The sequence below is a fragment of the Ursus maritimus genome, unplaced genomic scaffold (assembly GCF_017311325.1).
Source record: "Ursus maritimus isolate PB19 unplaced genomic scaffold, ASM1731132v1 scaffold_14, whole genome shotgun sequence".
Lineage (NCBI taxonomy): Eukaryota > Metazoa > Chordata > Mammalia > Carnivora > Ursidae > Ursus > Ursus maritimus.
In genome coordinates this window covers 32,874,515-32,885,917 of record NW_024423786.1, presented here as the reverse complement: position 1 = coordinate 32,885,917, position 11,403 = coordinate 32,874,515, and the positions used below count along the sequence as shown (strand labels likewise).

The 11,403-nt window shown below is 42.0% G+C and overlaps 1 protein-coding gene across 1 annotated transcript in view; it reads left to right on the top strand.

The window, feature by feature from the left end:
* The first annotated feature begins 6,866 nt into the window (after window positions 1–6,866).
* Window positions 6,867–11,403, top strand: part of APPL1 (adaptor protein, phosphotyrosine interacting with PH domain and leucine zipper 1) — a 34,214-nt gene continuing 29,677 nt past the window's right edge. The window contains exon 1 of the mRNA XM_040628656.1: window positions 6,867–7,083. Coding sequence (XP_040484590.1) covers window positions 7,030–7,083 — 54 coding nt within the window. The 5' untranslated portion in view covers window positions 6,867–7,029. The remainder of the gene's footprint in view (window positions 7,084–11,403) is intronic.

Here is an 11,403-nt window from a genome sequence, read left to right as displayed (position 1 = left end):
AACATTTGTTTCAAATGTGATTTGTTTCAAATCACAACCCGTATAAAGGTGTTTTAATCCAAAATCAGGGTAACGGTCAAAATCCTCACATAAGCCACAAGGCTTTATGTGATCTGGCCTCCTCTTCCTCCTTCCTCCCCCTCAACCCTCTCCCCAGGCTGTTCCTGTCCTGCCATCCTGGTCTCTATGAAATTCTTTTTTTCATTTGTATTAAGTATGGGTGGCACACAATGTTATATTCATTTCAGGTGTACAACATAATGATTTGACAATTCTATACATTATACGATGCTCATCACAAAAAGTGTAGTTACCATCTCTCACCATACAAAGTAATTACAATATTATTGACTGTATTCCCTATGCTGTACTTTTCGTCTCTGTGACTTATTTTATAACTGAAAGTTTGCATCTTTTAATCCCCTTCACCTATTTCTCCCATCTCCCAACCCTTCTCCCTTCTGGCAACTTCCAGTTTATTCTCTGTATTTATGAGTCTGTTTCTGGGTTTTGGTTTTTTGCTTGTTTGTTTGTTTTTTTAGATTCTATATATAAATAAATCATGAAATCATATGGTATCGGTCTTTAAGTTATTTCACTTAGCATTATAACTTCTCAGTCCATTTATGTTGTCACAAATGGCAAGACTCCACTCTTTTTTATTGCTTATTCTTTTTTAACTATTATACACACACACACACACACACACACACACCACATCTTCTTTATCCATTCATCTATCATTGGACACTTAGGTTGCTTCCATATCTTGGCTATTGTAAATAATACTGCAGTGAACATAGGGGTGCATATATCTTTTTGAATTGGTGTTTTATTTTCTTTGATATCCTTCTTAGATATCTTAGATAGCTATCATATGTACCTTTCTTAGAGTCCCAGTAGTGTGATTACTGGATCATATGGTATTTATTAATTTTAATTTTTTTGAGGAACCCCCATCCTGTTTTGTGTAGTGGTTGCACCAATTTACATCCCCACCAATGTGCATGAGGGTTCCCTTTTCTCTACATCCTCACCAACACTTGCTATCTTTTTGAAACTAGTCATTCTGACAGGTGTGAGGAGATATCTCATTGTGGTTTTGATTTGCATGTCCCTGATGATTACTGACGTTGAGCAACTTTTCATGTGTCTGTTGGCCATCTGGATGTCTTCCACACCAAAGTAAAAAGCTTTGCACAGCTAAGGAAACCATCAACACAACAGAAAGGCAACCTACAGAATGGGAGAAGATATCCGCAAGTGATTTCTCTGTTAAGGGGTTAATATCCAAAACATATACAGAACTTACACACCTAACACCCAAAAAACCCAGAAAGTCCAAATACAAAATGGGCAGGGGATCTGAATGGACATTTTCCCAAAGAAGGCATACAGATGGCCAACAGACACATGAAAAGATGCTTTATGAAATTCTTAAAACAGCCTGGGCCACTTCTGCCTTAGGGCTTAAGGCCTCTTACCCTGATGGTTCCTCTTCCTGGAATACTTTCTCCCCAGTGACTCACTCCAGTGACTCCTTCAAGTTTTTGTTCCGATCTCACTTTCTCAATGAAGCCCACTCTGATGAGCCTGTTTAAAATTAGAACTGCCTCCCACCCTATGTTCACTGTTCTATTTTTCACAGCACTTACCACTTTCTAATATACTGTGCTCCTAATACTACTTACTATGTTTGTTTTTTATTGTCTGCCTTTCTTCCTACCATCCCACTAAATTGTAGCTCCACAAGGGCAGGGATTTTTAATATTTTGTTCATTACCTAATAAATAGCTGGTCGAAGACAGCCATTTCCTGAAGCAGTTTGAGTCCCAAAACTAAATTCAGAGCACCACCTAGTGTTCTTGGAAGGAGGTGCTTTCTATTTAACCCTGAGACTTAAAGTTAGCCCTGGGATAAACGGTACTGGCTTAATCAATTCACACTCTTTTTTACTGTCTTCTGTGGTTCTGTGAAAATTAAAAATTTTTAATGATTAACCAGTCATGGGACACACTGACTTCTCTAAGAGTAATCTCTTCTCTGACTTGCCTGTTGCTCCCCAGAATTCCTTGGGGTTAAAAGTGTCATCAAGGTCTGATGTCTTTTAGTCTTAGCATGTCTCCTTCCCCACTCCCCCCCCCAAAACCCCCAGAATATAAAAACAGGGTAAGAACCTCTACTTTTTTGGTACCTACACCATTTCTCCAGAAAAATCACAATATATATTTGTTGATTTAAAATTTTTTGTTTTGGCCACAAAAACCCCTAAATCAAAGTGAAAAATGCTAGCAAGGGTAATGGGAATATTGTTTAAAATAGTATCTGGATTCTCTAGGATAATGAGCACAGTCTTCTGATTTAGAAAGTATTGTTTCTTTAGATATGATAAAGAGGAAAAATGAAGAAAAGGAAAGCTGCTTTAAAAGCATTAAAGGGGCAGGGCACTTGGGTGGCCCAGCCAGGTAAGGTTCCGACTCTTGATTTCCACTCAGGTCACGATCTCAGGATTGTGAGATTGAGCCCGGAGTAGGGAGTCTGCTTCTCTCTCCAGGGGGGCCCTCCCCGGGGCGCCCTCCCCCCTCATGCACACTCTCTATCTGAAATAAATAAACACATCTTTTAAAAAGGCATTAAAACATTTAATATTTGGGGTGCCTGGCTGGCTCAAGCATGTGACTCTTAATCTCGGGGTTGTGAGTTCAAGGCCCATGTTGGTTGTAGAGATTACTTAACTAAACTTTTAACGGTAAATAATGGAAAGGATACTTAGCTCATTTTTACTGAATGCTTATTGTGCCCAGCACTATTCTGAAAGTTCATCATCATCTCTACAACCCTATCACGTAGTTTCCCTATATTAAGCCCCGTATTTCACATGATGGAATGGAGACACAGAGAAGTTGAATACCTTGACAAAAATCACAGAACTAGTAAAAAGTACAGCCAGGATTCAAAGCCAGCTAGATTGGCTCCATATGCCATGTCCATGAGCTCATGCCCACGGTTTTATCCACCTTCCCAAAGAAGTGAACGACGCTGTTTGTTTCAAAGTTCTTGGCTTGGTCAAAGAAATTGATTTATTAACGTCCTCATCTTCCAAAAAGGAATCAAGGCAACCATAAGGAAATAAAGGCATGTACAATTATCCTAAAAATAAAATTTTATCCTTTTCACGATTAAGAAAGTAGAAGCTATAGAATTTGCCGAAGGATTCATGTTTTGGCCACAAATTTACATTCAAGAGATGCTGTGGCAAAGATCAAAAGCAACACTGACATCAAGATCAAAGGCAGAGGGCCGTGTGCAGGAGCACAACGAAGATCAGGCGGTCTTTGCTGCCCACCCAACTCAGAACTTTTGATTCTACCTTCCCATTGTCCAAACCTTCTCCCAACTCTACCGCTGATTCTAATGTTTCAAAGTAGGTGGAAGGGACTCAAGTTCCCAAAACACCAATTAATGCACTCATTTCTTGAATTTGACTCATTTCAGCTGGATGTTAGAAAACAACGGAGTTATTTATTAAAGTGGGTCGCATTAAGGAGTGATTTATTAGGCAGATCCAGAATTATTTGCATTATACATTATGAATATGAATACCTCTGTTTCGGATTGGTGGCGTTTTTAAGGGGATATGTGCGAGTAGGAGGATCCCCAAGCGCTCTCAGGTGATTCTGGAAATGGTGTCCCTCTCACCATCCTCAACTGGAACCAAAAACCCTTTTCCTAAATGTTTACATGACTCTGCATTTTCTGAAATACAAGCTTATTTGGGAAAGGGAAGTGGTTATTCTCCATTTTTAAAAAGGTTTTATTTATTTATTTATTTATTATTTGTTTTTTAAAGAGGAGGGAAGGGACAGAGGGAGAGGAAGACAGACTGCCCAGCACCAAGCCCCATGTGAGGCTTGATCTCACGACCCTGAGATCATGACCTGATCTGAAATCAAGAGTTGAACGCTTAGCTGACTGAGTCACCCGGGCACCCCTAGATTTCATTTTTAAGTGATCTCTACGTCCAATGTGCGGCTTGAACTCACAACCCTGAGATCAAGAGTCACGTGCTCTACCAACAGAACCATCCAGGTGCCCCTGGTTATTCTCTGTTTTGGATAGAGATTTTCAACATGTGCTTTGAAGATAATCTTTGGACTCATCTGGGGAGATTCCCAGCCCCACCTCTGACCTACTGCATTAGAAACTCCCAGCTGGGCTCAAGAATCTGTACCCTAACAACCGCCCCAAGATAACTTTTGCGTGTGCATGAGTTTGGTAACCACTAACCTATGGGGATAATTTTGAAAAGTAAAGCACCAGCATCATCTGGGTTGTTGGGTTCTTTCCTATTATAGACCACAGACCAGAACTTCAAGGAGTATCACGTAAAAACCTAATTATGAGAAGATCAAATATAATTTTAGGAGGCTAATAATTAACAAATCTATTTACAAGATTATATGTCCTTTTGTTGTAAATTATATGGACACATCTCAATGAATTATATGTGTGAAACATCTCAAAGAATTCTTTAGTAGGTGTTGTTTAATCCTGCCTTGCCTTCCATAAAATTAACCAGCTGGCCAAACTTTTTACTGTCCTACCCACAGGAGTCTCCAGTAACCCTTGAGGCATTTTCTGAACAAGCCTCATTTCCTGTATAAAAGCAACTGAGCTTGGTAAACTGTACACAATTTAGGCTGATTAAAGTGGTTACCAAAGGAGACTGTGAATTCTGTAGTTTTAGAAATGTTTTAAAATAATACATACTATCATCTTTTTGGATGAGGAGAGTGTACAATAGCCTAAAGATAGAGGATCCCAAAAGAAGGCCTGGTAAGATTCTTTCTCGTTTTATAATTTGACTAAACTGCCTCTCCATCCAATTGAACATCACGTTGTTTGTGTTTGTTTCATTATTTTAATTGGTTAAACCTGGCAAGAATTTCTTGCCACTCCCTGATAGCTGCTTGAGAATCCTTTACAAAAATACAGTTTAGATGAGCAGAAATACAAAAAAGGAAACCACTTAACTTGGTGATAGTACACCACCCAGATAACTCAGATACCTAACAGAATTTTTCATTGAATTGTTTGGTTTGGCCAAGTTAACTGGCCAAACCCCTTCAGTTACAACATATAATTACTCTTCTTTCTTACACTTGCTTTTACTTGTCACTTACTCTTGATACTTATCAATTGCTACAAGCTTTCTTCTCCTTCATTTATAAACTAAATCATAGTTCAACCAAGAAGGTCACTTACCTTGGAAAATCTTTCTTCTTTAGAGCCAGGTTTCATGCCACTGTGCTGACAGAGTAGAAAACAAATATCAAGGGAAAGATTGGGTTGCTGGAATCTGTAGGTTGCTGAGTACTTTGAAGCATCTGGGAACTAGGAACACCAAGAACTGATTCCAAACCACCTTTCAGAAGCTAAAAATCTCGTACAGGGGGTGAGTAGTTGATAAACAATTTAAGGGAAGAACTCTTATTTAAGGCTTAGAACACTAAGGGTAATTCTGTGAAACGATACTGCAATCTACTCCGTAAAACTTTTAAAACCAGATTTTATCTTTCCTTCAAGAGATCATGGGAAAATCTAGCATTTTAGTTTAAAATACGTAATTTCCGTTCCTGTTCCCGTATTTGGGTTTGTTCTACTGTATCTGGATTTGTTCCAGTGTATCTGTGGAACCAGGCAACTAATAATTTTTACTCAGCATTTCTTATATTTCTTGAATGAAAATGGAACGGGCTGATTAGATTAATGGGTAGAGTTTTATTTATTCTAAAGATTTTGTTCTTTTAAGTACCGTCTACGCCCAGTGTAGGGCTCAAACCCACAAGCCTAAGATTGAGAGTCACATGCTTTACCAACAGAGCCAGCCAGGTGTCCCTGATGGCTAGAATTTTATAAGACACTTATGATTTCGCCATTTTCTTTGTATACTGATGAAAACTTCTTATAACTCCACAGAGAAATAAATGAGGCAGTGTGAGGTTGGGGAAGAAGGACAAAGAACTAGGAGTTCTAATCCAGACCAGGTTTTGGAATTAGAGCTTCACTTTTCTCTACTGTAAAATTAGATGCTGAAGAAGCTATTTAAAGCTTACAGAACTTTTTGACCTAACAGAAATGCTAATCAGTTACGGACATAATTAGCCAGTGTATCCTGATCTTTAAAAGGTGTTTTCATTTGTGATTTAAAAGAAATATGTAAGTGTGAATTGAGGCACGATAGCCCTTCAAGATCAGGTAAGAACTGATGAATTGACAACAAAGTCACCTGTTTTTAACTGAGTATACTGATACCCAAGTGCCCAGAAAAAAAAAAAAATTGCGAGTCTACTGTCCGTAATCTACTGGAAAACCCTGTTAATGACAACAGTTTGGGATCTCACAGACATCTGAGTTAGCTAACACCATTTTGCTGGAGGGTGAGGGGGGGTGGGGAGAAGACTGGACGCTCCGGGCCGGGCTGGGAACGTTATAATTTAAACAACCAAAGAGAGGCCCCCGGCAGTAGGGCCTCTTCCGTGGTCTCGGATGAAAAATGTTGCGGGAGAAGTAAAGCCGCCCCAAACTCCCAGCGTGGTCCTCCTCAAACGAGGCTCTGGTTCCCGGAAACGTTCGCTGTGTGTGTGTGTGTGGGGGGGGGGATAGACCGTCCCCTACAATCTACATCAAAACGCGCGCGCAGGGTACGTGGTCGCTGCGAGCAGGCAGCGCCACCCCCAAGGCCGCCGCTCACAGCGGAGCCCCGCGCCGCGGAGGAACCTCTGGGCCAGCCCCGCCGCGCTGACGGGCGTCGCCGCGAGCCAATGGGCGCGCCGGGAGGCGGGGCAGTGAGGCCGAAGGGGCGGGATTTCCCGCGCGGCCGCTCGGCGCCTGGAGAGAGCGGCGCGGGCGGCGACGGCGGCCGCGCCTGTAAGAGAGGGCGGGTCGGGGTCAGCTGCTACAGGCGGGCGGGCGCGGGTAGCTGTGGGCGGCTGCCGTGTCTCCTGCCGCCGCCCTCTCTCCGCCACGATGCCGGGAATCGACAAGCTGCCCATCGAGGAGACACTGGAGGACAGCCCGCAGGTGAGGCGCGGGCGACGGTGCGAGGCGAGGGAAAGAGCAGGGCGGGCCGACCCCAGGCCTGGGGCCGCGGCCGCCGCAGGTGCCCGCCCCGGCCCAGGTGGGAGCCGTAGCCCAGTGTCCCCGCCCGTCGCGGGCCGCGCCCCGAGCCGCCACGGCCCGGCCGTCAGCCCGAGGCCCGCGTGGGCCTGCGCGGCTGGGCCGAGAGGCACGCGCGGGGTTTGGGACGTCGGCGGGCGGCGACCGAACCTCCGCCGCCTTCGCTCGTGGGCCCCGCGGTCACGTACGTTCGCGGGGCTCCCTTGTGTTTGATGAAAGGTGAGTTTTTATCGCCGTCATGTAAGGTCATAAATTCCGGTCCTGGGGTTTCCTCCCCGAAGGTCTCCTCGGAGGAAATGCTGAAGGAGAAAAAACCCCGTAGACTTAACTCCATGATTTCTGAGCAAGCTAGGGAAGGAAATGGGTAGTTTTTCTTCGGGAGATTCTGGAAGGCTGCTGATTTGTCCGCGTGGAGAGTCACCGGCGAAGCCCGTCATGTGCTTCCGAGCCTCCCCGAGGACTGTGTCCACTGTTGTGGCCGCGACTTTATTCGCTGTCACTCGAGCTGTGCACGGCTTGTGATGCTCGGCGCCTTCGCGGCTCCAGGATTGCTGCGCGGCATGGTGCAGACTTGGCCCTAATAAACTCATCAAAATAAAAGCCCCGTGTTTCGTGCATTTGAGGGGGGGGGTAATGCTAGTGTGGTTGCTCTAGCCTCAGTCAGTCTAGGGAAACAACAGTTTGTTACGTGTTCAATATTGAAGCATTAAATGAATTATATTAAAAACATGTTGATAAGCGCTGTAACTTACATTGAGAAAAATCATCCCTAAGCCTGTCTTTTACACGACACTTTAAGCGATTTAAGACGGTGTTGCTGGTTGGCTACCTCGGAAATGGTGTTCATTCAGAACTACAATTGCACACATTTCATGTGTGCCTTAATAGTTTAATATGGCCCTAAAAGATGAGGAAGAAGGGGCTCGATGCCGCTGGCCTATGTGACGTCTGCCATGACTTTGTGCCAATTTTAATTGCCTAGTGGAAGTCAGGCTCCGATTGTGGAATTGATTTTTTTCCCCATGTAGCAAGTAATCTTCACAAGCCAGTTGTTTGCTGTAATGTTCTCTTATCAGCCTAAACTGACACAGAGAGAAACCCACATCTTGGTTTATCTTGACTGCCAGGATAGCTAGTTCAAATTCTTTTTTTTTCTTTTTTTAAGATTTATTTATTTATTTATTTATTTGACAGAGAGAGAGAGAGAGAGAGGCAGCGAGAGAGGGAACACGAGCAGGGGGAGTAGGAGTGGAAGAAGCAGGCTCCCAGCGGAGAGGGATGCCAGGACCCTGGGATCACACCCTGAGCCGAAGGCAGACACTTAATGAGTGAGCCACCCAGATGCCCCAAGCGCCCCAGCTAGTTCAAAATTCTTAATGATTTCTGTAGTACAAAGTTAGAAGCTATATTTGTTTCAGATGTTTTGTAAAAATTTTGTGGCATGTGTTGGTCAGTTGCACTTTGTCATTTTACTACTATTATATAAGACTCAGTAGGTTGCCTTACCTTTTCTTACCTGGCCTGGTTTTATAGCCCATAAAGATTATACACAGTCCAGAATGGGTAGCACGGTGCCCTCGCCATGACTTGTGAGGAGGATATGATCTGACTCATCAGACTAATTTCTTGAACTTTTCACACAATTAGTTTACAACTTGAGCATTCATTTGTTTTTTTACAAGTACATGTCATATTAGTATCAGTTTTACAGTAATTTTTTAAAGATTTTACTTATTTATTTGACAGAGCGAGAGAGGGAGCACAAGCAGTGGGAGAGGGAGAGGCAGGCTCCCCACTGAGCGGGGAGCCTGATGCAGGGCTCGATCCCAGCACCCTGGGATCATGACCTGAGCTGAAGGCAGATGTTTAACGACTGAGCCACCCAGGCACCCCAGTTTTATAGTCATTTTTAATGAAAATAGCCACCTTGATAGTCTTTCAATCTCTATAATAATTTGAACTAGGTAATATTTACTTGGAAAAATTAGTTGGGACAAATGAGATTTAAAAAGGGAAGATGCCTGGAAGTAATACTTAGGGAGAATTTGTTGTAGGATGGAAAGCCTGGGATTCTGGGATTCAGGATGGACTTTTAGTCTTCACTGCCACTTCACTTGCTTTAGGGAAAATCACTCAACTTCTCTGAATCTCAGCTGTTATAGTGAATGCTTTTATTTTTGTACCTGATTATAAAAATCATAGTTACGCGCTTCAGAAAAATAGGAAGGTACAGAAACAGTTACCTATCCTGCACCCAGCAGCAAACCCTGTTTTTCCTTGTTTTCTCTTATATATTTTAACGTATTTGAAGTTATATTGTGCATAACAATTTTTATTCGGCTTTAACTTAACATTGTAGTGTAAGTATGTTCACATATTATTAAATTCTGAGTAAAAAAATTTGAAAGCTGCGTTTCCTTAAGTGACTTAACAGTTGTCTTACTGTTGGGCTTTGAGAGTTTTTCACAAGTTTTGTTTTTATATATAGCACTGAGGTTAATGCTTTGGGGCATAAATTTTTGTTCTCATTTGGACTATTTATCTAGGCTAGAGTCCAAGAAGTCGAATAACAAAGAGTATGAAAACTTTTAAAGCTCCTGATACAGATAAGTTTTTATTTAGATCATTTGATCCTAATCAAAAGTGCCCTGTCAGTTGCTATGTAAAAAAGTTAGGGCCTGGAGTGATGGAAGACTATGCTAAATTGCAGTTTTGATTTTTAGTAAGTATTAAAATAGAGGGCTATTTGCAAGTTCAAATCTAGTTGATTGGACATAAATACCTTTAATTATCTCCCATTCTGCAAATGATCTTATTTATTGAGACAGGAAATCTTTAAGGCTACACTAGATGTCTTGTCCATACTTCTATATTGTTTTGAAAATCTGGAGCAAAATGAAACTTGCTGGTTAATAAGAACAGATATATGATCTTTTAAAAATAATTGATTTTATGTGTAGATAAATATCAGTGATTCATCAGTGCTAGAACTGTGAAGATAAAACTCTAATCCCAACTGGAGACTTCTTTGATATAATAAGGAATATTCACAGATTGTGAGACATATTTTCCCCCCACATCTTAACATGTCTGATATGGAGATTGATGCCCCCCATACAGTTGATGATTTATTTGTAATTGGTTGCAAATGTGCACACGTGGTTTTCTCCTAGTGGCATTACTGGTCAAGTGCAGCCTTTCAGCATTCAACAGCTCAGTTTAACAACCACTTGACGGACCATCAGTCCTCTTTGTTGTCTGAAGATATTCCTTTGACTCCTGGGATGAAGCCAAGTGCCACCATCAAAATTTGCTGAATGCTTATCAGTGTTTTGGAAGAAAATACTGGAGACAGAAGTGAAACACTTTTAAAAAATATTTGTCACCCCCCATGGCACGGAGTAATGTTGGATGAGAAAACATGGATATTGATGATTCTTATGTCCAAAAGTGACTCATAAGAATTGAACTCTGAAGAAATGTTAGGGTTATAATAAATTTATGCTGTTTGTGTTTTCCTTTTATGTTCATAGGAGTTGTATACAAAATTCTGTCTAGAGGTTCATTTCCACAAATATAAAGTCAAAATTGCAAGACATTAGAAAACCTCAAATCATAGCTTAATTGTTGGCACTGTTTTGTTTTAGTAGTATTTAAAAATGGTGCAGTGGGTGCCTGGGTGGCTCAGTCAGTTAAGCATCTGGCTAAGTATCTGACTCTTGGTTTTGGCTCAGGTCATGATCTCATGGGTTGTGGGATCCAGTTCCGTATCAGGCTCCATGCTCAGCAGGGAGTCTGCTTGAAGAGTCTCTCCCTCTGCCCCTCCTCCCACTCGTGCACACTCTCTCAAATAATTTTTTTTTTTTAAGATTTATTTATTTATTTATGTGACAGAGAGAGAGCCAGCGAGAGAGGGAACACAGCAGGGGGAGTGGGAGAGGAAGAAGCAGGCCCAGCGGAGAGGGATCCCAGGACCCTGGGATCATGCCCTGAGCCGAAGGCAGACGCTTAACGACTGAGCCACCCAGGCGCCCCTCAAATAAATCTTTAAAAAAAAATGGTGCAGCTTACAGTGGATGCCATTATATATTCAATGAAATGTTACCATATTGATGTACTTTTACAAGTTGCTAACTAGATATTATTAGTTTTAAATAGGGAACCCTTTTTAACACTGGGGCTAAGGAGATCTTTTTAACTTAAATCTACTACAGGTTTTTGCAT